This window comes from Saccopteryx bilineata, chromosome 1, assembly GCF_036850765.1.
Source record: "Saccopteryx bilineata isolate mSacBil1 chromosome 1, mSacBil1_pri_phased_curated, whole genome shotgun sequence".
Taxonomy (NCBI): Eukaryota; Metazoa; Chordata; class Mammalia; order Chiroptera; family Emballonuridae; genus Saccopteryx; species Saccopteryx bilineata.
Genome location: NC_089490.1, coordinates 190086405 through 190113624, shown reverse-complemented (window position 1 = coordinate 190113624; position 27220 = coordinate 190086405). Strand labels below are relative to the sequence as shown.

At 39.2% G+C, this 27220-nt stretch overlaps 1 protein-coding gene across 3 annotated transcripts; it reads left to right on the top strand.

Annotated features, from left to right (window-relative positions):
- Positions 1 to 5658: 5658 nt before the first annotated feature.
- On the top strand, positions 5659 to 26812 carry ZNF330 (zinc finger protein 330). Of its 3 annotated transcripts, XM_066233017.1 has the most exons (12): positions 5659 to 5746; positions 6011 to 6174; positions 10240 to 10428; positions 15184 to 15312; positions 17483 to 17502; positions 17596 to 17666; positions 19913 to 19992; positions 22016 to 22142; positions 22476 to 22580; positions 23178 to 23224; positions 24159 to 24276; positions 25866 to 26812. In XM_066233017.1, the coding sequence occupies exons 4-12, from the start codon at positions 15193 to 15195 to the stop codon at positions 26135 to 26137; spliced, it is 960 nt and encodes a 319-aa protein (XP_066089114.1). In that variant the 5' UTR covers positions 5659 to 5746; positions 6011 to 6174; positions 10240 to 10428; positions 15184 to 15192; the 3' UTR covers positions 26138 to 26812. The 3 variants fall into 3 exon arrangements, with proteins under 3 accessions (XP_066089114.1, XP_066089116.1, XP_066089111.1); XM_066233019.1 differs by lacking the exons at positions 5659 to 5746; positions 6011 to 6174; positions 10240 to 10428 and adding an exon at positions 12408 to 12590; XM_066233014.1 differs by lacking the exons at positions 5659 to 5746; positions 6011 to 6174; positions 10240 to 10428 and adding an exon at positions 12409 to 12846.
- Positions 26813 to 27220: the final 408 nt, after the last annotated feature.

Genomic DNA, 27220 nt, shown 5'->3' with positions numbered 1-27220 from the left:
TGAACAAGAATGTGATGGCAACAGGGGCGGGAGGTTTGGGGAGGAGAGAGGGGGTAAAGAAGGAGAGAGGGGTTAGGGGAGGGGAGGGGCACAAAGAAAACCAGATAGGTGACAGAAGACAGTTTAACTTTGGGGGAGGGGTATACAGCACAATCAAATGTCAAAATAATCTAGAGATATTTTCTCTCAACATATGTACCCTGATTTATCAATGTCACTGCATTAAATTTAATAATAAAAAAAGAGCATTGGAAACAGACTTTCCTAAGCACAGTGAAGTAAACATTGTTCTTCTCTACGCTGGAGGTGGCAGGAGGGGTAACACTCCTGTTAAGAATTTGAAAGGATGAGTAGGGCTCAGCAGGAGGGCTGGTGAGAGTGACCAGGAAAAGAACCCCAAGCCCAGGTGACCCTGGGTAAAATGCCAACGTTCAGGAACAGGAAGCAGGTCACTGTGAACAAAGACCAGAGGCTTCAGGCTATGAAAGAATGAAGGACTTTGGACTTCACTCCGTCAATGATGAGGTCTATTTGAAGTAAAGAAGCAGTATGAACAGGCTGAATAGGAAAGAGTCTTTCTGCAGTTAGAGGACGGTGCTGGTGGATGTGATTAGAGGCAGGGATAACGGTGACCCAGCGACCTTCCAAGTGAGCAGAGGTGAAAGACTCACCTTCATGAAGGAACGTGAGAATGGAACAGGGAGGAGACAGGTAGGCACGGTTACTGACAACTTAAGATCGATGGGATGTGAGGATTGAGAGAAAGGGAGGCGTTGTTTCTGCTGCACCCAGGAAGATCTTTGCAAAAAGTAATTATGATGACCACTCACCTTGTTTAAAATGCCATCATTGGCTTCCTGTTGTTTATGGACAAAAAGACAAAAGTTATCTACTCACCTTTGCATTTCTAGCACTTAATATATAGTAGACACTTGATAAGTACAAATATTCTCCTTCTCTTCTTCTCTCTCTCCTATGGATTTGTGCCACTGAGCTATTTTCCCCTAAGGGTGGACAGAAATTTTGAAGGTGACAAACTGAGGCTGCTGGCAGTGGCAGAGCTGGAAACAGCTCTTGGGTCACAGTGACAACCTTGAAACACATCTTATCCAAAAAGATAATAAACATAAATTGTAATACAAATATAAAGATTATGATTACACTCTTTGGCACATTTTACACTTGCTGAATTGGTCCTCAGTCTTTGGTAGAATATCAATAAATGTTTTTAGGGTCAGAGATATTAGTATTCTAATATCAGCATGACTGCAAGCTAAGATTATTTATTATTTTAAAAAACCTTGCTCATATCAACAAAACCCAGGGGTACTTTACATTGTAAAAGTTTGGCAAAACCATCTGATTTATTTCTGCAAATGCATGCCTCAAGGTCTTTTTCTGAACATAGTTAACCCATTTGGGATAAGAATTCTTAAAATAAAATGATCTTACATCAAATAAATATTGACATGCTTTCTAAGGTCATTTGACATCAGACTAGAATATTAACAGAAGGCTATAGCTGATGCATTTTTCCATCAACAGCTGGAATAATATTCACTGCATTTATTTTATAAGATAAATCTGAAGTATTAAAAAGTCACTCTGAGTTTCAGTAGCACCTGTCATACCCTAAATGGCTAGAAATAAGTATACAGGTTATTCACATACACTGCTTGTACAGTGTTTTTCGTATCCTATTTTTTTTCCTGTAATACTCAGAAACCAGACAGCCTGGGATGATAAAACAAGATGCCCTCAAGCTATTATTTATCTTGGCGTATTTCATTTTTCTCTTTTCTAGATTATGCTTTATAGGTAATAAAGGAAACAATGAGGAAGGGAATTGGGTCTGGGAAGATAATGTGAGAGAGGAAAAAAAGCTTCTATTATTGAGATAGATATGAGATTTTCAACCTTTTTATCTTATGGCACACATAAACTAATTACTGAAATTCTGCTGCACACCTAAAAATATACTTTCTGCTGATATGACAAAATATAGGTTTAATTTTGATTGAGTTAAAAAAAATAATGATGGTAACTACTGGCCCTTTTTGCTCCATAGTACTTTTTCTATAGAATTTCTGGTCCCAAGAATTAACAAACCAGACGCAAACATATTATGTGACATGACCAATAAGATACAACTCTATTACATGACATATATTTATGGCCAACCCAGGGCATTCACACTGGACGGCTATTGTTGTGTTGGCTGTTGTCAAGTTTTTATTTGACAATCGAAGGGAAAGGTCAGTGACTGAACAGTCAGGTATTTCATGTTTAAAAATTCTTGCAGCTCACCAGTTGAAAATCACTGAGATAGATGATGAATTTACAGAAGCAGGACAAAAGGTCCAGTCATTCTTCTAATGGATATTTTTGTTCCACATCAAAGCACAAATATGGTTTGTGTGTGAAGGGGTATTCATTATGATGAGAAATCTTTCTTCTGGGGAGCCAAATAACAGGGCTCATATCTCATCTCACTATAAAGGTAGACACATAATTTGTTTATTTGACAAGAGAATTGGTGATGTCACCATATCCCACAGAGGAGCCTTCTAATTCCTGGGTCTCAAGAAGCAGTTCCAAATTTCTCATCCACATCAGAGCAGGTTTTTGGTGAAAACTGATTTTAAGAAATTACTGTTTCTCAAGGTTGTGGTGTGTGTGTGTGTGTGTGTGTGTGTGTGTGTTGGAAGAGAGGCTGCTGAGTGAAAAAGAAGTAATGTGCAATTGCAGGAGAAAGGAAAAAGTGAGTTTTGCAACTCAGTCTTTAAAAATAAAATCATTAAGGTGGTATTGTCTTAAAGTGAAGCTCTCTGTATTTCCAGGTCTATCCATGACCGCCCCTGGGGTGCTCTCTCTCTCCAACGACCTTGGGGTTGGTCTGTTTTGTTATTGTCGTTGTCCTTGCACTGGCTGTTTCTTTCTACTACTTCCTCTCTTCTTCCTAAAGGAGTGTCCAAAAACTCAAATATCAAGTTAAGGAAGATTGTCATAGTCAAGGCGGGTCATAAGGTTTCAAGTAAGAATGTCATGTAAAGATGATATAATAAATAACATTCAAATTTTTAGATGGTGTGATAGGCAGAATCGCTCACCCAGAAGTGACCATGTCCTAATACTGGAAACTTGCAGTATTGTGATGTGATTTGCCAGTATAATTAAAGATAAGTTGAGCTAAAGAGTTTAATTGTGAACCATCTAGGACCTAGATTCTAGGTGGGCACAGCAGAGAACCCCCTCTGGCTGGAGTCATAGAGATGCAACAGAAGAAATCAGAGAGATGAGAAATGTGAGAGACTCAACCTCATGAGCCTGTTGAAGAGGGGGCCACATGCAAGGCCTGAGAATGACTTGGGCAGCCTCTGAGGACACATGTCAGCCCCTGGATGATGACTAACACAGACATGAAGACTTCAGTCCTGCAACCATAAGGAATTGAAGCGAACCAACAAGCTGACGAAGACTGGAAAAGGATTCCTCCTCACAGCCCCCACCAAGGAATGCAGCCCTGCTGAGCCCCTAATTTTAGCCTCGTGAAACTCCAAACATGGTCTCCACTGAAACCCACCCAGACTTCTGACCTACAGAAGCTGTGAAATTTAAGAAAAAATTGTGTTGTTTTAGGTTGCTAAATTTGTAGTAATTGGTTATGGCAACAATACAAAATGACCCATATGGACATAGATTCTAATGGAAGCTTTGTTCTGTTTTTACTATAAAAGCTTTGACAGTAGAAAACTTTGCAAGTAAACCAATTTAGAGTAGCTTTTCCTCAACACTTAACCTTCTTTCATCAGGCAGGGGTTCAGTTAGGACAAGAGAAGCCACTGCAGGTATGCCAAGCAGGAAGGATTTAACACAAGAGTTGAGAAAGCAAAAATAAGAAAAACCGCCTCTCAGGAAATGTGAGAACTGGAAGGACCACAGGGAACCACCATTGTGCACAGTAATCAATGGAGCTGAAATGAGCTGTTCTCAGAAAATGACTGGGAGTGGTTGGCAAAACTCCATTTCTGCGGTCAGCGAGAGCGCGCCTACCTTGTTCTACAGGAAAATAATAACAGCTTCAGCCTCTCTTCTGCTTTCTAAAGCTCATGCCTCTCACAAGTGGACTCTAACCCAGAACCGCGACACAGAGGAAAGCGTGGGAGGAAAACAGCCCTGGGTGGCTGGCACACTTCTATAGCCCATTGTTTCCATCGCATCCGCGCCATGTGGAAAAATAAAGAAAACAGAAGGAAGGAAGGAACTCATAGTGATAGAAGATTTAGACATTTACACAATGGAATTGTGAAAGAGCTTCAACTCTTCCTTGCGAGTTCCATTCTCCCTAGACGAGTGCCTTCACTCTAGATGTCCGGATATGTTTCCATATCCACACAATACAGAACCACGAATTCCTAGAGCCTCTCTCCTCCAATTATCTCCTTTTACATCAAAGGAACAACAAATAAATCTGTAAAGGTCATATTGAATAGCCCTGGTCAAGATAGGTAGGTAGTGACTAACCAAGGTCAAACTCTTTTGAAATCTTTCTAGTCTCCCCACTTATTGTTAAGGCCTATGAAGTGTCTGGGATGTTACCCGGCTTGCAGGCTGAATTAGCCTGTTACTGTTTATGGATGCTGGCAGAAGACAGAAGGCTCTTGGGTCAGGGACAAAGGACTTTAGTACTCAGGGCACAGCAGTGGCTAAAGTGTCATGATCGTATTACTTTCCTTTGATTCGCAAATCTCATAGAAGTGATACAGTAGATTTGCATCACAGCCAAGAACACTGAGCTTGAGGAATTTACTGTTTTGTTTTTTCTAGCAAGCGGAAGCAAGCCTGATCTTTGTCCAGTGAGTCATGTTACCGCAATCCTCAAGGTTGCTCACTGCAGGTATAACCGTGAGAAATGACCCTGTAAAAGGGCCTTACATTCCTGGCACACTCACAGAAGTGTGTAGTTAAAGGTTGGGCAAATCACCTGTCCCAACACCTACCAATGCAGGGAGTACCGAGAGGACACACAGGTAACTCTTCACACTCCTAATTTAAAATGTTCAATATTTTGCTACATGCAAAATAATATATATGTAAACATTCTATTTCTGAAATGTAGCCACAATTCTGAGTATTGTTATATTTATTTCACTACCATTTAACATTGCATTGGGTAAATATGTAACGATTTATTAACCTGTTTTTCTGCTGATGAACATTTTAGCTGGTTTGCAGTATTTTTCTATCAAACTACTATTCTTGCATACATTTCCTGATACATAAGTACATATCTTTCTTTACAGTATTTGACTAGGTATGAAATTATCAGATTATTAATGAGGCTAAAAGTAACTACACACATTTATTTACAATTTGCATTTCTTGTCTGGGAATTGCTTGTTTATATCTTTCACCCACATTTCTATTGGGTTGCTTCTCTTTGAAAATCTATTTTTAAGGGTTCATGATTTTATCTCTGATTCATGGTTAAAATGAAATCTTTCAGTAATAGAAAGGAACATTCTTAATCTACCTCCTGCTGCCAAAAAGGGGTACCTATTAAAACCTATTAATTTCAAACATTATTTTAGTAGAAATATGATTAAAGCATTTTCTTTAAAATCAGAAACTGGTCAAGGGCAACCTCTATCATGGCTTCTCTTCAACATCGTACTGGACGTCATACCCAGCTCATTAAGGCAAGGAAAGAAAAGATGTAAGAAACTGGAAAAGTAGAAAGAAAAAAGTGAGTGATCGCAGATGATACAATTGTCTACTGAGGACAGCCAAAATTATTCACAGAAAAACATTAGATGTGGTAAAAGCATGTATAAGTTGTATGGTTATGTTTGTGAAATGTTTTTCTGCAACGAATGAGATGGCGATAAACTGCTTAATGTGATCAGTTGTATTCCTAAGTTTTTGTTTTGTTTAAGTATTAGATCACTTCTGTCTGCATTTGTTGCCTTCTACTGTGACCTAATGCTTTTCCGTTTACTTCTTGTTGAAGGTGGTGTGGCCACTGATCAAGTGACTCGCTGGCCCAGGGTCATTTTGACCCAGGTTGGACCTGAGCCTCTGAGGGCTGAACTCCTTGGACTGGTAGCTGGAAAAGACCTAGTCTCAAGGGCAGTGCTCCTGCTGGTTCCGGCCTCTGACCAACACCCACTACTTGTGAGCTTACTCTTGAACACCCCCAGTGCAGTTCCTGCCTTTCTTTTCTTTTTCTCCCCAGGGTGAGGGAGGCGGTGGTGGTAGAGATTTTCCTTGCTTCTGTGAGAGTAGCTGCACAATAAGATTATGTTGCATGCAAGATCTAGTTGTTTTGTACGGAAAGGATTTTTTTTAACATTGTTTTTCATTTTAAACCAGTTTTTAAAAAAATCCATCCTAACAGCTTTCAAACATCCTGTCTTGTGAAATAGCAAAAATCAAGCTTTGCTCAAACTGCCAGCTTCCTGCTTAATGGAAACTGGATTTTATTTAGGGTTGCAATGTGTCCTGCTGAAAAACTTTGCTTGCCAGTCTTACTGGCAGCTAGACCTGCTTGAGTAATGTCATTCTGGTCAATTATCAGAATCCAATCCTTTGAATGACCTTTCAGGGAGCCTGTTGACAGAGGTGGACTCAGTGGCTGTGGGTTCTTGTGTCTTCTTCCCTTTCCTCAATTTTCCTGCCTAAAATGTGTTTGATGGTGATTTCCCTTGAGAACCTTGCAAAAAGAACTCCCAGCACTTTGTCCGTCAAGTTCTTGAGCTGTTGGACCTCTCCTGGACCTGTCCCAGACACTCGTAACATGAGAGAAAAATGAACGATCCTGTCAAATCCACTACCACGTGGGGCTTCAGTTACATGCAGCTGAATGCGGTTTCCAACTGATATATTTTGTATCTGATTTTGATGTAATTTTTAATATTTGTCTTGACAACTCTACGTAGTAGGCTTTAGGGGAAAAAAATTACAGTAACAAGCCACATTTACTTTCCATGTTTGGTAATTTAAAGTGTTTTGCTTTATCGTGGTTAATTATGAAAGCAGCTGGAGATTAGATGTATCTACATTTGTTATTTCAAGAAATCCTTATTAAAGTTACAATTTGACCCTATTCTAAGAAAAATTAAACTATAACTTGTCAATACTTATGATATTAAATATTCAACATGATTGACATATTTTACACTCTTAGGTAGGAAATTATCTAATTCTGTCTTTAATATTGCCTTGTTATATCCTCCAAGGACAAACATTAATGCACTTCAACTTTTATCATATTGAGCCTGTTTTAAAGGCATTGAAGATTATCTATACACTATTCTTCCACTAGTTCCCAAGTAGGAAAGTAATGGGACTGACGACACCTTTAACTTTTTTCATTTAGTTTAACTTATCTTAATTTCTTTTTTTGGACATCTGGTAACTATTGTCATCCAGATGGCTGTACTGGATAAAAATCACATTCTATGTCCAAAATTAAAAGTAAATGATTTTTCAGGTTTGGAAGAAAGGGCAGTTTGACTTTGCTATATAACCTTCACTGTCAATATTTTAATCAATTTAAAAAAACTCACTCCATCTGAAGCTCCACACTCAGACAGAATTATAATAATGATTGTTCCTAAAGGGAAGGGAAGACATGAATGGGAGAGGACAGGTACAAGAAGTGGTTGCGTTGACCATTCTGAGTTGAGCCTTGACAGTATAACCAATAACCAGCCAGTCCGAGTTAAATGTGCCACGTTAGTGCTCCCAGAGTCCCAAGGGCTCAAAAACAATACGTTACTGAGAATTCCAGAGGACCCCTTGCAGACTATTGGAGGCCTGGGGTCTCAAGAAGCTGGGAGCAGGACTAATAAATGAGAAGGGGCTGAAGAACCAGCAAAGGTTGTAGGTCCACAAGAGCCAGAGAGGAAGTCCAGACTCCCAGTCTTGTGTGTGCTAAGAGTTTTGCACAGAGCAGAAGCTCACTTTTCCCAGTCAGCCTGGGAAGAAGGGGCTTAGTAACTGCAGACCAGGGATATCAAACTTTAGGAATGTACTGGGGCCCCTTCAGGTTTCTCCTACTTGCTATTCTTATTTCACTGTAAAATACAGTGGAGAAAGCCTTAAAAGCCAACAAATGCTTGAAGGTGGGCTTGCTGTTAGGAATTCTCTTGTAGTCCTTTTCTTACTTTTTACCACTCCACTAAGAAGCAAAGGTGATGCAGGTAATTACCCTTACCATCTTTCTCTGGGTGACAAAATTTTGTTTTAACCTCACTTTTGCACTAAGGATGTTGTCCTTTGTGGGTCCCAGCTTTACACAAGAGTCTCAACCCTTCTTTGTCACATGGGCCATCTCCAGTGCACATGCTATTTGCGAGAATAGAAGCTCTAGGTCACTGGGGGTTTGCAGATGGAGTCAGCCAAATGCCAGCTTCAGAGCTTCCTTCCTGTCTGAATCCTTACTTTTCTTATTGCTCCTAGTCTCCTTGACCCTCTATTACTCTCCTGTCAGTTTAGGTTTTATTTGTTTGCTTTTGTTTTGTTTTATCCAGAATCTTGTGCATGCTGTCCTTATTGAGTTTCTCCAGACATCTAGCCAGAAATAAAAATCTGGACTTGATTGAGGAAATGAGCTTGACAGAATAATGATGTGCTTCTTTTTCACTGCTGACTTCTTTATTGTTGCTGGCTTCTTTTGATTAATATTATTGTGAGGTTCAGCCATATTGTTATGTAACGTTGTAGTCTGTCCATTCTCATCATTGTATATTATTTTACATTATGAATAAGTCACAATGCATTTATCTATTCTTCTGCTGAGGGACACTTGGACTGTTTCTAGTTTGGGGGTTATTGCAAATAGTACTACCAAAAACATCTTTTTACATGCATTTTAGTAAAGACAAGTATATATTTAATACATGATGCTAAATAATTTTCAAAGAGGTAGTCCCAACTTAATGCTCTCAGACTGAATGAGAGTCTGGTTGCTCCACAGTTTTGCCAACACTTGATACTGCCAGTCTTTTTAATTTTAGTCATCTGATAGATGTGATATTAGATATATTTTTTAAATGTTTTGTTCTGACAACTAAAAGTATAGCTATTGTCTCACATCATCTATTTTTTCATCACCAGAGGTAATCAAAATCTTAAGTTAATATAATTTCTATGGATGTTTTGGTACTTTTACAAGTACCAAATAATGTATGAAATTGGTTTTTTGCTTTACGAATTTACATAAACAGTATTTCAATTAGAGTCTCTTCTTAAAATAATGTTTTGGGATTATATATGTTGATACATACAGATTAAGTTCATTAACTTTAGTTTATAGATAGCATATATTTATTCATTTCTTGAATAAAAGATAGACTGTTTAACATTTTTGCCACTGAATGCAGTAATACAGGTTTAACAATTGATTCTCCCACCAGTATTGCTTAAAATTGGTCTCTTCACCTTTCTCTAATTTTTGAATTACTAAGCTTTTAAGTTATGGCCAATTTAATAAAAGTGAAATGGTATTACATTGTGGTATTAATTTGGATATTCTAATGCCATTTAGATTTCCTCTTCTAGAAAATTTCCTGTTTATATCTTTTTTGCCTGTAATTCTTTTGGTTGTTTGTAGTTTTCTCACTGAATTATGGTTCTTAATTTATTTTGTAAACAACTCTTTTAACAGTTACATGGATGCCAAACTCTTTTTGTTTTGCCTTGTCACTTCATTTATGTTATCTTTTTTATGCTGAATTTTTAATTTAGTTACATGCATTATTTATTTTCTTTTTTTTGTCTTACTTAAAGAGTCATTAACTCAATATCATAAAGGCATTCTCCTATATTTTCTTTTATATTTTTTATATTTATATATTTTTTGCCTTGTTTTATATTTTTTGCCTTGTATATTATGTCCCTAATACATATGGAAATTATTTTTACGTATGCTGGTAAATAGAGATCTAATTTAGTTTTTCTCTATATAGAAAGTCAATAGTCTCCACCCCATTTATTGAGTAATGTATTTTTTCCTCATTGATGCTAATGCAACCTATACCATTGACCAAGTCCCTAAATATATATGAGTCTGTATCTAAAACATTATTCATTTACGTTTGTCTATTTGTCAACATTTTATTCTATACAACATTGTTTTAATACTGGAGCTTTATAATAAATAAAGGTCTCATTCTACAGGTGCTTAAAATGGTTTGGACTAGTCATGGCTCTTTACTCAACTCTTATGAATTTCAGGATCCACCTGATGACAAGGCCTGAAGAGTAGTCATGAGACTGGGTACCTGGTAGTGGAGTGGAGGTGATGGCTATTGGAGATGAAGAAATCAAGAATCTAAAAGAATGAATCTTCCATTTGGATGTTAATGCAGCTCTGATGGATGGTAGAAGTTGGAAGTCAAGTTCCAAAGTTTTTCATCAATAAGTGTGGGTAAAAAAATAGCGGCAATGAAGGATAAAAAGTGGTGTGGCTACCTGTAAAGCCAGTAGCCACGGCCACCATCACAGCCGCCTGGCCCATGCAGGTTCTCATTTGATTCAGACAGACGGTAATGAAACAATGGAGCCAAGAACTGGTGGGCCATTAGCTTTAATCCTCACTTACACGTGGCGGGTAAGAAATACACACAGTGGGAAAACACTTCCCTTTCCATTCAGGGCTCTCAAAGCCACTGACTTATCTGAGTTTTCCTAGGATTAAAGGTTTGTACCTCACCAGCCTTATTCATCTCTGTTCCCCATCTCCTTTTCTCTGTACAAACTGGCTTCTCCTTCAGCACTCCGCCATCTTGGCTGCTTCTCCTCTTCTCCATGTGGCCTTTCTCTGTTCTCCTCTCTTGCATGGGCTCTTCTGCTCCATTTTATAATGTAGAAACCAAAACTTTAGTCCAATATACAAATAAAGAAGTCTCTGATACAAAGACACTTATCTGAGGCATAATGGAATTCCTCAAAAGGGTGGGAAAGGCTTAGTCTTAAAACTAAGCCTTAGGCTATAACGGCCCCGCCCGCTTACAGCCTGCCCCCACACCCAAAGCGAACTATAAGCGAGCAAACCTATATATCATATTTACAAACTTATCGACCAACACTACTTAGAAAAGAGGAACAATTATCTGTCTGTGGGGCAATGTGCGCCTTGCATTTCAGAGACAGTTAAGCAGTCTCTGTAAGGCACACGACATTAGCTTCAGTTAAGGGCAGGGAAGCACACCCTATCACCCCAGAATGTGGCAGAATTTGTCCACAAAAGAATGGAATTCCAGAAGGTGCGGTGCAAACAGGAGACACAGGAGGGTAGACCAGATCTCACAAGGCAACCAGATGCTCAGCTTGTGCAGCAAACATGAAAAGCCGGATGTAAGGAATCGGTGGCGGCAAGTTTCCAAAAGAATTAGGCCAGAATTTTGTTTGAGTGCACTGTACAGTGCCAAGTTTGTGAGCTCATTTACCCTTTCCTTTTAGATTTTTCTTTCTTTAGACTTCTCATTTTCTGCAGAAATAAAATTGAGCCGGCCGGCCTTCTGTCCCCATTTGTCCTGTTTTTCTATCTTCCCTCTCCTCTCGGGTCCCTCTCTCCCATCAGGTCCCCTACAAAAGGATAGCGTCTGTTGGGCAGATAAAATGTATTATGCTCACTTTGTTAAAGACGGCGCTGTCCATGAGGAGGCCGTTGCCCAGGTGATATTAATGTGTGTCTTTGTGGGCAGTTAGAATCCTTGTAGCCTGGGGCTTGGTTTTGGGATTAAGCCTTTCCCGCCTGTTTTGATGTGGGGCGGTACAATCCAATCATGCCTCAGAGAAGTGTCTGTATTGGAGACTGCCCTGTTTTGTATATTGGATTAAGAGTTTGGATTTCTACACTATAAAATAGGAACGAAGTGGGAACTTGGGCTCTTGGTTCCTGGGATGACTAGCATGAGAGAGTAGAGCCAGCAGCGGAAGGAGGCCACGTGGAGGAGGCCAGGAAAAGCAGCCAAGATGGCAGAGTGCTGGGTGAGATACCAGTTTGTGTAGAGTTTGTATCTGGGATGAGGAAGGAGATGGGGAACTGAGGAGAATAAGGCTGGTGAGCTAGAAACCTTTGATTCTAAGAAACTCGGATAAATCAGTGGCTTTGTGAGCACTGAATGTGACTGGGTTTTGGAGCCCAGTGTGTATTTTTACTTGCCCGCCAGGTGCAAGCTAGAATTAAAGATGACAGCCCATCTGCTTTTGGCTCCTTTGTTTCTTTACCGACTGTCGGAATCCAATGCGAACCTGCATAGGCAAGGCGGCTCTGATGGTAGCCCTGGCCTTGGCCACTGGCTTTACAGCGTCCCTGACCTCCGACCCCGCAGGAGTAGGAGGAACCGGGGCAGAACGAATAGAAGTGGGCGGCACTTTCCTGCCGAGGAGCTGCCGGAAGGACGCTGTGATGTCAGAGGACATCCGGTCCGGCTCCTAGTGACCTAAATGCGCCTGCCTGGGGTCTCAATAGTTTCTAATCCTGAATCGTGGTCAGCCTGCCGGATCTGCTGTTGCTGCGGGCCTGCGTCTCGCCATCCCCTGCCCCTTCGCCCCCGGAGTGAGCTGGCCTCCCCGCGAGGGTGAGCGAGGTCGGCGCGGAGCGCGCGCGCGAGGGGGGTGGCCGGGGGCGGGTGGCGGCTGGCGGTTCGCCGAGCCGCGTGGCACCTCCACCGAGTTCCCTCTGGCCGCCCCGCGACCCCGCTGCGTCCTCGTTGGGTGACACGCGTCCCCGATTTGAACGAGTCGGAGCTTTACTTGGAGAAGGGCTTAAACGCATAGAAGGCTGAGAAAAAGAACTTGCTCTCAATTTCCATAACAAACTGCAAGGAAAAAAAGGTCAGTTCATCCGCATGATCACCCCGTGATTACTTTCTGAACTCTGTTGGCCGCAATAGTACACGTATTTTTCACCCTGTAGGCTTTGTCATTTTGAATACTGGAAGGATGACCTACTGGGTTTGGACACTAGAGTAACCACCTACTATATTAAACTTCCTGACTTGATTTGTCCTTTTTTTTTTTTTTTTTTTTTTTTTTTAAAGTGTTAAATTTTTATTGCTTGGTTTTTTGGTTGGATAAAGTAGGAAAACTTTATGATTGACTTTAGTGTTTCCAGGACAAGCCTATGAATGGTTTTGCTATATTGTCATATGCCCTTTTGAATAAGAAATCTACATTTCAAGGTTTGTTTTTTTTGGAACAGTTGATGTATCCTGGGCACGCTTTGATCTCTTTGAGTCAGAATGTTGCTGTCTTCAGGGAGGTTGTGTGTCACAGACACCAGTGCAACTTGAGCCCTTCCTTGGAGGGTTAGAATTTGTAGATGTTGCCTAAGGCCTGGAAGTCCAAATTTGTATTTTTAGGAATTTCTACAGTTGATGTTTGTTTCTGCACTCTTAGAAGAGACTGTAAAAATATGTATTTTGAAGAATATTGAGAAATCTGAGATTCAGATTTCAAAGCAAGCACATAGACTGATTCATTAGTGTAGCTCTTCATTTAGTGAGTGCTTAAAATATATGCCAGGCAGGGCTGGGAGGCAGATGGTGTCAAGAAGACCGGGCTGGAATCCTTCAGGCTGTAGTTTTCAGATTGATGAAAAGCCAAATAAAAATGTGTTATTTATTAAAAATCTTGTTCTACTAAAGGTGGTAATTCTTTCAACTAAGTGATAAAAGCTGGTTTTAAGGTCATTTTTACATATATGGTAAATATATAATCTTAAACAAATTTGACCCCTGTTAAAATTACAGCATGTCTTTGAATAATGTTTTGTTCAAGTCATTTCATGATGACCATGAGATGGCTAGGTATTTAACTCCCCTTTATGTCAATTAGACAGTGGTAAGATTGGTGTTGTTATAGGTTGTTTTACTTAAAGTCACAGAACTTTGCAGAAGGTTAAGTGAAGACAATGTACAGAGTTGGGCAAAAGGAGGTCTACAGTTGTGAGTACAGGAAACAAGAGTTTCTTCTTGTATTATTATTTTTTAAATTTTTTTATTGATTTTGTGGCGAGAGAAAGGGAGAGAGAGATACACGGAGACAGAGACAGAAACATTGATGTGTTTCTGTATATGCCCTGACAGGGGATTGAACCAGCAACCTTTGCACATTGGGACAATGCTCTAACCACCAAGCTATCTTGCCAGGGCACTTATTGTATTATTGATTATTTGTACTAGAACTGTAAATCTGCTTTTGCCCACCTTCTATATGCTTTTTGCATGTGGAGAGAAGGGCAGCTTTCTGAGTTAAGCAACTATAATATCTCTCTTTAATATCTTTTCAGAGAGAATAGTTTGGCTTTGTAGTTAATGTTGTCATTTGACTTGACTAGATATTTTGTTTAGATATTACATAGGAGAACTATGACTTGTTAGGCCTTGGGGGAATCAGTTCATTGTTCAAAAAAGTGATGTAAACTGGGTAAATATATACTTTTTAATGATTTCTTGTTGATGATAACTGCCTAATAATTTTTTTAAGTTGGTACAGAGTAATTTTTAAAAAATACTTAATGTTGGGCCTGGCCGGTGACTCAGTAGATAAAGTGTTGGCCAGGCATATGGACGTCCTGGGTTCGATTCCCAATCAGGACATACATACAGGAAAAGCAACCATCTGCTTCTCTCCCCCTCCCCCTTTCTTTTCCCCTTCTCTCTTCTCTCGCAGCCAGTTGCCTGATTGGTTTGAGCGTAGCCCCAGGCGCTGAGGATAGCTTGGTTGGTCTAAGCACAGCAGCTTCAGGTGCTAAAAATAGAATGGTATTTGAGCATCAGCCCCAGACAGGGTTGCTGGGTGGATCCCCGTCTGGTGCTGGTGCATGAGGAGTCACTATCTCCACTCCTTATCTAAAAGAAAAAAGAATACTTAACACCAGGAAATCTTTTATTTCCCCTGTGGGAAAGAAAACTATTGGCTTTTAGGATGATCGGGTGTGTGCATTTATATTTGTTAGAATTATTTAGTGGTGCAAATAAGTGCCTTATTTTAAAAGGTATCTATTTTATTTGGGATAATGTGTTCTTCATGTTTCATAGACTTAAAATTGCTTAACCATCAAAATGAAAGAGTTGAAATTCAAATTTAATGAGAATAAATTTCATAGTTTATTTAAAATACCTAATGCAACCTGGCAATGATATCTTCTCTGTTCTCTTGTATTGAAAGAAGGGGGAAATGCCTAAAAAAAAGACTGGCGCGAGGAAGAAGGCAGAGAACCGCCGGGAACGGGAAAAACAGCTGCGCGCATTGAGAAGCACCGTAGATTTAGCTAAACACCCATGTAACGCTTCAATGGTAATAGCTTTTTATCCCAGTTGTTCGTTGAAAAACAATGTCAGTTGTGTGAAAAGCACCTGAATAAAATTTTAGCGAATACAGTGTTGCTACATGTATTTTATTCATTTTGAGATCTGTGTAGAGGCATGTCCATTGTTCTCATTAACACTGAGTAGCAACAATTTTTGTTTGATTTTATGTTACTTAGGAAACTAGCACATTACATGGCTACTACTGGTGATAAATAAATATTGACCAAGAGTACTGGGACTTCTGCAAAACATTTTCCATCTTCTTCACCAGAGCAGAGAGAGCCTTAATTCAATCTGTCCTATTAGTGGGGGCCTTTTCGTCATTTTCTCTTTGCAGTTCTTTTTGACTCATTTGATTTCTCATTTCTACACTTCTCACTATTCTTGACCTCTCTCTTGGTTTTCTATTCTACTACCTCCTTTCCCTGTGCATGGTGATGTAGTTCTGATCATTTCTGGGCTTCTTAGGTCAAAGCTTTGACAAGCAAGAGATTATATATGTCAGCATTTCTCCTTTCTTTCACTGTGTTTCTCTGAGTTATGCCAAGTTTTCTTATTTCTTCTTCTCTCTACTTTTTGTATTCCCACTACTCCTCTTTTTTCTTCTTTTGTTTCATCAAACACATATGACATGTTTAAGATGACTTAATTCCACAAACTGTTGTGCATCTTCTCCGTGTCAGGTACAGTTTTGTGCACTGTGGGGATGCATGGTGAGTGACACAGTCCTGTTTCCACAAGCTTGTGGATCAGTAGTTTTGTGCATTAAGAACTGTTTCTTTATAAATGACAAGTCCATTTCAAGTAACTAGGGAGAAATACAGTTCATTGAGTGAATAGTGGACTGACTTGTGTAGTTAGGTAGGGCAAGGATATAGCTGGAACACAGGGACAGCTGAGCTGGAACAACTTTGTATTTGTGATTTGCTTTTCTTTCTTTTTGCTTATTCTATTTTCTCAGGTTGTCTTACTCCATTTGTTTAGGTTCATGGTCACTGTAGCTCGCATATCTCACATCACATATTGTTGCCCTCTGAGAGGGAAAGAACTCGGACGTTTTGGATTTGGGCGGGTGCCATTTCCAGGGATGATGTTTTTGGCAGGGGTTGGTAGGGAAGCAGTATTACGGAGCATAGATAGGACAGTGGGGACCCCTGTCTGTGTGTCAAGGTCATTTCTAGAGATAAGGGGTATGGAGCTGGAAAAGAAGAAATGACTCCCATACATAAATACATAGAACGATGGCCAGCCTTCGGTTAGTGTTACAGTAGAAGTCCACTGGGACTACGGTGATCACGTTGAATGTGTGAATGAGGTAGGGTCACAGAAGAGGTGGGACTATCACCAGAACTTCCAACAGGTAAAGACTGAGGAGGGACTTTTCAGAACATAGTATTAGAATAAGTAAGGCATTAAAAAAAAGGTTACAAGGCATGTTTTGAGATGACTGACAAATAGTGACTTGAATCTACTATGAAGAGACTAGGCCAGCAAGGATTGAAAAGTGGTTAGGGACCAGATAGTTGAGAATTTTTAATATGTTTAAGATTCTGGATTTTCTATAAACATCTTGTGTTTTCTACTGTTTCTGGTGTCTATTCTTTATTGTGATTCATTAAAAAAACTACCTCTGTGTTGACCCTCTTATGAAAGTGCTGCTCTTTGTCTGGTGTGCGATGCCTAAGAGCAATGGTCTTAGGCATCGCACTGGGCCGCGGACCAGTACCGGTCCCTGGGCCATTTGGTACCGGTCCACAGAGAAAGAATAAATAACTTATATTATTTCCGTTTTATTTATATTTAAGTCTGAACAATGTTTCATTTTTAAAAAAATGACCAGATTCCCTCTGTTACATTCGTCTAAGACTCAGGCTTGACGCTTGTCTTGGTCACGTGGTACATTATCCGTCCCACCCTAAAGGCCGGTCCATGAAAATATTTTTTGACATTAAACCGGTCCGTGGCCCAAAAAAGGTTGGGGACCACTGCCTAAGAGCATACCTTTGTTATGTGGAGATGCTTGTCCACTGAGGGAAGTTGGAGGGTTTGGGGAAGTGTCATTTAAATTGTAACATGAAAAACAGCATATTCTATAATGCAAGTAAATTTGCAGTTTTCAGCCAGTAGGAAACTAATGTCATGTTTATATTTTGCAGGAATGTGACAAGTGTCAAAGGTAAACTTTTTTTTATCTATATGTAGTGATATAGATTCTCTGATCTTTTATCTGAAATTGACTATATTTAAAATTTTAATTTTACATGTCAAGGCGGCAGAAGAACAGAGCATTTTGCTATTTCTGTAATTCTGTACAGAAGTTACCAATCTGTGCACAGTGTGGTAAGTATGTGATAACCAAGGGCACCTGCCTTTTCTCTGATCAAACATTTGTTTGGTAGTTAATCAGTTTGAAACTGGGCTTATCATTGTTTGTAGTAGTATGATGCCTCCCCATTAATAAAGTAATGAAGTGTGATTTGACTTATCAAAACACCATCAAGTCTTGATTTTTGCCTCTTTGATATAATGCTGGAAAAATAATTAAGGTGCAAGTTAGATATAGGTTACCAACATGTTGTTTTAAACATTAAAAGATCAGATTTCAGGCCCAGGCCAGGAGCATCATTCGGATGCGGGGGTGGGGGTTGTGCGTTTGATCCCAGGTCAGAGCACATATAAGAATCAACCAATGAATGTGAAAGTAAGTGGATCAACAAATCAATTATTTCTTTCTTCCTCTCTTTCCGTCTCCCTCCATCTCCTTCCTTCCCCCTCCATCGCTCTCCTTTCCTCTCCCTCCCTGTTACCTTTCCTTCCTTTCCTCTTTCTAAAATTAATTTTTTTAAAAAGTCAGATTTTAGACTCACAATAGGGTGATACTGAATTTTTAATGATGTCACTACCTTAGACTTGTTGACATCATTTGTTTACTTTTCTGCACTTTGCCTGCAGTGTGGTAGACCATTGGGAATAATTTTACTCCACATTTACTTGGTGCCAGTTTTTGTGATCAGTTGTTCTCCTGTTTGGCATTTAGCATATGATCCTTGAGTTTCCTCACATGGATTCCCAAGAGATTGGAATAGAGTTCCTAAACCACACACTCAGCTCCCAGGTATAAGCGGGGACATTTATTGAGTAAATGATCATTAAGAGTAAAACTAAATGGTAGCTCACAGATCAAGATTGGTGTTTGTCAAATAGTCTTCCTCAGAATACCTGAAATATTAAGAGTTTCTTAGTATAGTGTATACATTTGAGAAATGCTGCATGTTTCATCCCCTCCTTCCTGTCTGGGAGATTTTACTACATATGTTAAGTTTTTGAAGCCCTCCAGTGAAGAAATACAGATAGACTCCCCCAACTTTTATTTGAACAAATAGCCCCTTTGGTTTTGGGATGAAAGTGTCAAGAGGAACACATTTTGGGATATGCTCATTTAAGTGTGTTCTCCGTATGTAGAAAGTTAAGGGTGTTTAGGGCTACGTCCCTGAATAATTCTAGTGTAGTTCTAGCTTTCAAAAAAGACATTGTTGAGGTTTATATTAATGAAAAAGAAAATTCTGGCTTTGATAGACCATTTAATGAGCCAGTTCTAATATTCCTGTTGTACAAAAGAAATGAACAGAAGGTGAGAAAATAGTTTATGGAGATGATTAAGTTCTCAGTAGGACCTTCCCACGATCTCAGTGTCTGAGCCTCCGTGGTGTAGTGCTGTAACGTGGTGTCTTTCCCCCTCACGGATTCCTGTGCTGAGCGTGAGATGTGGCAGAGCCTCTTATTTCCAGTTCGCCTTTCCTCCCATTTCCTCTTGTCTAGCTTTGTTCCTCGATTAATCAGGATAATGAAAGATTGAATGTCTTCTGTTCTTTCACGTTCCACTTTGTGGAGTCTGAGCTGCGTGATTAATATATCATCATTAATCTTCACATGGTGCATGATAAGGGAACTTTCTGACAGTGTTTTAGGTTGGTAATTTGTTGCTACATCAGAGTTTTTATGGCTCTATTGTGATTTTTAGCACCATATTGCTGGTTTCTGTGTTTACTTGGAGATGCTTTGAAAATTCTGTTGGGACAATGTTGATTTTGAGGTTGTTTGTAAATTTTTACATACCAATAAACTTAAAAAGTGTACCAGATAAGATGAATAATCACTGTTTGGTTTAGTTTGGGATGTTCTGTGGAAAGAAATAATTGATAACACTTTTGTTAAATTAATTTTAAAACATAGCTTTTTAAAACCTGTTTTACTTCATTTAAAAATGTACAAGATTTTAAAATTCTGTAATGATGGTTAGGTTATAAAGCATATTGTGCAATTTCTGATTTTAGTACAGATACGAATTGATATAACTTTATTGTACAATAGATTTTTTAATAAATTTCTAATCTCAAAAGATCTGACTCAGATAATGAGATCTCAGTTGTATCCATTTTTTAATTTTTTGGTTATATAATCAGTAAACTGCTCATTTCTATCCATTTAAAATTATTTCCTTAACATCTTAAGCTAACAAGAAGAATTACTGAATGCCTGCATGTACTACTTTGCAAGACTAATAGTACAAATTTGTTCTTTACTAGGGAAAACCAAGTGCATGATGAAGTCTTCAGACTGTGTCATAAAGCATGCTGGTGTGTACAGCACGGGCCTTGCAATGGTGGTAAGTCTCCTGTCATCATCTCCTTGGCCAGCTGTTTTCAACCGGCCTGCACAAGAACTTTGAACTCATGCTATACCTGACTGTTTAGTTGGCGGCACTCATCTCTTTCCCTTAGACTGTCAAATTAAAAAATGACAACAGCCAGCACAACAATAGCCGTCTGGTGTGAATGAATCAAAATTAAACGTTTTTTTTTTATCAAATTGGCAAAAATTGCATTTTTGGTGTGCCGCAGAATTTTAGTAATTATTTTTGGTGTGCCATGAGATGAAAAAGGTTGAAAAATCGCTGTCTTAGACTAGTAGGTGTCCAAGGATAAGAAAATGTCATTCTGACCAATGATTATTTTTTTTATAACTACTGTATTTTATGACTGTTTAATCGCAATGCTTTGGCCCTTGTTTCAGTCAATCTGGAATCATTTGGAACATCCCTGAGATTTTTTTTAATGATTTTTCCTTATCACCCACTTGTTTTTGACTTATTTAATGTTGACTTAAACAAAAATTCATTTGTCTGTAGTACCATTCTGTCCTAATTAGACTTCATAGAGCATCATTTACTATACTGAATGCCCTGCTTGACTGAAGGTCAAACTTGTGGTTAAATATGCAACCCAAAAGAACTTAAGATTAATAGTTTTTTTTTAAGCTTTATATTGCCAAGAAGTACATACTTAATACAGAGTTATACAAAGTTCTTCATTATATGTAGAATTTTCTGAGAAAATTTATTGTTTTTAATAATAAATGTTTTGTGTGATGCATTTTGTTCTCTTTTTTTACTAAAACATTTTCCTTTTAACCAGCTCTTCAGTTTTCCATTGTGTGATTTTATGCTCTGGTCCAAATTTCAGTCCATGATGAAAATAATACTGTTTTACGTCAAAGAGAAACTGTTATTTGTAGTAACTTTCCAAGAACATACAATTTTCCATCATTAGGCAGATCTTATTTTATATATTTTATGTGTGAATACCTTATCGATGTAAGGAGTTAGAATATTCATAGTCATCTTGTGAATTCCTCTTTATTTTAAATATAGAATTGTAAATGTTATCTATGAAAAACCAAAGATTCAGAAACCACTGTACTCTTCCTTGGTAGCTTATTTACGTTGAAATTCATCAAATACTTTTAAATTCACTGAGTTGTCTGGGTCTGTGTGATCTTTTCTTATATAAAGAAAACATTTAAGTGGAATCTTGAATCATAAGTTATAAATTCTAGAAAAGTGATATGCCTGGTAAGATTTCCTCTCCTCATCCCTTCTATCCCTTCTACACCCCCCCCCCCTTCCCCCACCCCGGTCCACCCAGCTTTGCCCTGGGAGCCTGACTGGGTCACTGCGTTCTCAGCTCTGGCTTCCCTTTGGTTCAGCCCGTGGAAGACCCGGGCGGGGTACCGTAGACAGAAGAACACCATCTGGGCCTTCATCTCCCAGCGCACGCCTTACCAGGTTGTCTGGTTTAGATGTGGATTGGGCACAGTTCCTCTCCATATGGCTCTCTTTCAGGGTTCTGGTAACTCCCTCTGGTAACATACACTAATTAATTACTAAAATTCTCTGGCACTCCAAAAAATATAATTTTGGCCAATCTGAGAAAAAAAACAGGTATAACTGATTGATATTAAAAAAAAAAAGTAATTACCTACCACTTTTGCTCCAAAGTGACTTTTTAAAACATCAGGTGTCTAGATTTGTATATAAAGATTTCTGGTACCAAGAATTAACCAGTCAGGTGCAACCTATGCATTGTGACCAGTAAGATGCAACTCTGTTACATGATGCATATATTTATGGTTCAAGACAGGGCATTCTCACCAGACAGCTATTGTTGTGTTGGCTGTTGTCGTTTTTATTTGACCATCTAAGGGAAAAGAGGTCAGTGCCCCTGACTACACAGTCAGGTATTCTATGTTTTAAAAATTCTTATAGCACACTAGTTGAAAATTGCTGGATTAGACAATGGTTGCAGCCAATCAAGTGACAAAGATTAATTTTTCTTGCTCCTTGGTTGCAGGGTGCAATATGTGACTTCTGTGAAGCGTGGGTTTGTCACGGCAGGAAGTGTCTCAGCACACATGCCTGTGCCTGCCCTCTCACTGATGCGGAGTGTGTGGAATGTGAGCGAGGCGTCTGGGACCACGGTAAGTGGCTACACACTGGCAGTGAGCTTAGCTCCACGTGAGAGCTGATTTGAAACATCCCGGGTACTGGCTGTAAGATTTGTTTCAGGACACTGCCAGTGTTAACTGTTGCACTCTTGGTTATCAGTTTAGTTGGAAAAGGGATTACACTAGCAGTAACAGCTAGCAGCTAGGGTTGTTTACCAGAACAGGTCAGAGGGGACTTAGGGGAGAGCAAGTGTCTCTGAGCATTGCGTTATATATGGGTAGCGGGGATAGTGAGAGTCCACGTTTATGGTTCAAAGCTTAGTATACAGTATTTACATTTTGGGGTTTTGTTTTTTAATCCAATAGGAGGCAGAATATTCAGTTGTTCTTTTTGCCAAAATTTTCTCTGTGAAGATGATCAATTTGAGCATCAAGCCAGCTGCCAGGTTTTAGAGGCGGAAACATTTAAATGTAAGTTTTCATGTATTAGATGTTCCTTATATCCATGTTTCTTAATCTCAGTGTTGGTTATATGATTTTGGGCAAATCACTGAATCTTTCTTATCCTGAGTTTCCTCAAAAGGAAGATGCCAATTTCTTTTTCAAATAGTTGATTGAGTGGGAGCATGTGAAGAAAAGCATTAGTATAATACTTGGTATTTAGAAAGCCCTTATTATATGGTAGATACCATCATGAAAAAGACTGAGAGTCCCCAGATATTCACTTCTTTGAATTTGGTGGTTGTTCTGGTATCAAATGTTAATTCTTACATTCACTATAAATTTGTAGTTGATCTGCTGTCTTAGGCAATGACATACTGTATATATAACTCTTAACATACTTGTGTAGAAGTTCTCAAAGGTTAAAGGAACATCTCGGAATGTATAGGAGCTGGTTTCATTCCCTCCGGCTTGGGGATTCAGCCTCATTTTTATCCTCTAGGTTCTATTGTGAGACAGCAAAAAGCTGCTAGTAATTGATCTAAGGTAGTACCTCAAGTGCACATCTGTGGAAATAGTGGTTTTATTCCGAGTTTGAGTCTGGATATTCTCCATTTCCCTCCCTAGGTGTCTCCTGCAATCGGCTTGGTCAGCATTCGTGTCTCCGCTGTAAGGTATGCTTGTGCATTTTCTATCTTTAGGTTTTGTTTCTCTTCTCCATTCTCCACCACCAGTCTTTGGATTACTTATAGCTATAATTAACCTACAAGGATCCTTAAACAGTGTTTAGTTTAGTTCTTTTATTTTAGCGATTGTGGAAGTGACAAAGCTTAGTGACACTTCCCAAAGGCCATGATTAGTTTGTCTCAGAGTTGACACTAGTGCACGTCTCCTGAGTCTTAGCTTACTGTTTTTACCCCATACGTTTACACAGAGTATTCTGACGAAAATGATGGGAGTGGATTTTAATTCATGTCAAGACACACTTGCTTAGGAGAGGGAGGATTTCCCTGCTGTTCTGTTCATCAGAGATCATTAGATAGATGCAGCCAAGTCACTCCTCTCAGGAACATTCCTCTGGTTCTTGCTGATGTGCCCACCCTGTCTTATCTGTCCCCTCACTCCTCTCCAGTTTGGTCTGTGCCATGTCCTCTGCCGTCCATCTCCACTGCACCCCTTTCTCCTTCGTTCAGCAGCCGTGCCGAGTTTAGGGCCCCACCACGCCTTTCCCTTTCAGTGCCGAGTGTTGTGTCTTGTAGCTTCTCCGCTGTCTGTGTCCCAGTTAGACGGCCTACTCCGTGAGGGCAGAGAGGCTCTTCCATTATGATGTCATCATGGGCTTGGGGAACACGGATCTATTTGAGTGAGGACATATGTCTCTGCCTCATACCCTGTCAGAGTTTCTGCCTTGTGTTACATAGTTCTGAAGAGTCCTGGCAAAGACCATTTCCCTTAAGAAATTAAAATCAGGACTGTGACCGGGCCAAACAAAACTCTTCTTCATCTCAGCCCTAACAAACCATGTCTTTAAATTTCCTTGAAATATTGAATGATGTCTTTGTATAGTTTTTAAATTATTTACTTACTGTTTTTACTTCTCCTGCATAGGCTTGTTTCTGTGATGATCATACAAGGAGCAAAGTGTTTAAACAAGAAAAAGGAAAACAGCCTCCCTGCCCTAAATGTGGACACGAGACTCAGGAAACGAAGGATCTTAGCATGTCAAGTAAGGCCCCCGTAGAGCACAGCGGGCTGCTCCGGCTGTCATGCTTAGTCAAGATTTATCTCTTTTTTCCCTATTTTTGTTTTTGCCTCTTCTTCCTATTTGAAAAGAAGTGTTCTTTTAAGGAAGTAGAATTTTACAGCCTTGGAAAACACGTGGGTAAAATCTCTCAATTTTACTTAAGCAAGTATACCACATTCACCTTGGGAACTGGCATTTACCTCTCAGTTAATGACAGTGAATACTGAAATTTAAGACCAAAAAAAGTGATTTTTTTTGTTTTTGCTGAGGCTTCCTTTTCAAATAATTGAGTAGCTATAAATCCTTAATATTCAAGTGTTGGAATCTTGTGTACTTGAGTGGGAATTCATTCTGAAGCTACTCTGAGTTGTGTGGTATTTGAACAGCTATGCATATTATGTACTACGTTACCCTATAAGAAATTGCTTTCTGCTTTATATAACTTCTAGGAAGGAATAAGATGACCACGTTACCCTATAAGAAATTGCTTTCTGCTTTATATAACTTCTAGGAAGGAATAAGATGACCATAAACATTTGTAGTAATGTTGCTCACAGTTTGTTAAAAAGAATTTGACTTTTTACCACACATGTCAAGATAGAACCCTAATTCTGAATGACTTTGTTTAATCCAAATATAGTCCTGCAGTGAGATGAGACTGATGATTTTGCTGATTTTTTGCACTAAACTTTGTGTTATTGGTAAGAAGAAATGAAATGTTTTATCTTCTAGGACATCTGAATTATAAAATTGGTCTCAAGAAAAATATAATGATATGAAATTAACTCTTCTGTGATTTGAAAATAAACTTTTAATTGCTCAAATGAAGAGCATTTAATTTTATTTATTTATTTTTTTGTGATAGAGACATAGAGACAGAGACAGGGACAGATAGGGACGGACAGGCAGGAAGGGTGAGAGATGAGAAGCATCAATTTTTCGTTGTGGCACCTTAGTTGTTCATTGTTTGCTTTCTCATGTGCCTTGATCCGGGGGCTATAGCAGGAACGAGTGATCCCTTTTTTAAGCCAGCGACTCTGGGCTCAAGCCAGTGACCTTTGGGATCAAGCCAGTGACCATGCGGTCATGTCTATGATCCCACACTCAAGCCAGTGATCCTGCGCTCAAGCTGGTTGGTAACCTCAGGGTTTCAAACCTGGGTTCTCTGCGTCCCAGTCCGATGCTCGATCCACTACACCACTGCCTGGTCAGGCTATTTTAATTTTTAACATGCCTTATTTAACTTAATGTTTAGAGAGTGCTGCTGTTACTTTGTTTTCCAACATTTTCTACACTTAATGAAGTGACACTGTCATCTTCATTATTTGCTACATGTAGTGTGGATGTAGTGTGGATGTCGACTCCAGGTAGAATAGACCTGATCATTGTTCTTTAAGGTCTTTTTTCCAGTTTAATATTAAGTTAGGAAATTCAGGAAAATGTAGCTTACTTTTTCATTTGGGAGTAAGGAGCAGCCAATCAAGTTCATGGAATTTTATGTTGCAGAGGAGAACGAGGATAACAGGGGGTGAGAGCTAATCAGGTGCCTTGCACATGTCTGTGTTTTGTAGCACGCTCCCTGAAATTTGGCAGGCAGACCGGAGCCGAAGAGGGAGACGGAGCCTCTGGGTATAATGCCTACTGGAAGAACCTTTCAGCTGATAAGTATGGTGATACCAGCTACCACGACGAGGAGGATGAGTATGAAGCCGAGGATGACGAAGAGGAGGAAGATGACGGTGGAAAGGATTCAGATGCTGAGTCATCAGATTTGTTTACTAATTTAAATTTAGGCAGGACCTATGCCAGTGGCTATGCTCACTATGAGGAGCAGGAGAGCTAGGAGAACCTCTTGCCCCCTGGTGACCTTGTCTGAGAGGCGCAGGGAGGTGTGCTTGGTGCATCAACGTGTGGGTGTTCACAAGTGCTACCGCCCAGCCTTGTGCAGGAGACTAGTCACACTAGGCAGGGACTAGGCACAGAGCATTTTCATGGGAACTGATAATCAGGCTTATAGCATAAGAAAAATGAGTTTGAAATGTAAGATATTTATTAATAAAAGCAAGTGAAACATCATGGATTGGATTTTTACTGATTTCAGTAATCTGGTAGCTTTTGCCTATTACATACACACATAGGATAAAAGAATAGGAGGGTAATATATTTGAAGTTAAATTGCTGTTTTTATGAAAAAACACTGCTTATAAATTCATTCTGTCTGATTTTTTATAATGTAATGGGTAAAATGAATTACTGTATTTTTCCTTGTATGTCTGCAAGATACAAGTCAGATGCTTTACTGCTAAATTTTCATTAAATCTTCATGTTCTCTCACATAGTCATGATCTGTATGCTTTAGCAATTGATTCATTTATTTTTTCACAATGTATGTCCTGAATAGTACATGATAATGCCTAAATGCATAGACAAAGGTGACTACATAGCCATTTTTCAGACACAGATTCAGAAATAGTATTATTACACAGCTGTTTTATCTAGGAAATTTCATTTCTTTTTGAATAAATCTAGTATTACAGTTACATACTTTTGATATTTTATTTCTTCTCAATTTGGAAAGCATTCTAATATTTTTGTATAATGTTTGCCTCATTTCTTTCCAGTTTAATATGTGAAATAGGTAGCTGAGATTAATATGGTGGTAGACAGAGTTATGTAGCCAGACCGCATCATTCATGGTGGAGGTGGGGAACAGACAGGTGCTGGCACAAGGCCCCGTTGTTACAGCTTACGCTGGCAGCGAATTGGGATGGAGTGGTAGAAAGAAATGCATTATCAGACTGCTGGCATTTGAGAAGTATGGTGAAAACTAGCTCTGAGGATAACAGGGTTGGATGGCTTATTCTTATTCCATAGAAACAACGAACAGCTGAGGGCAATAACAGGCAATGGGAAAGCAGGTGTGAAA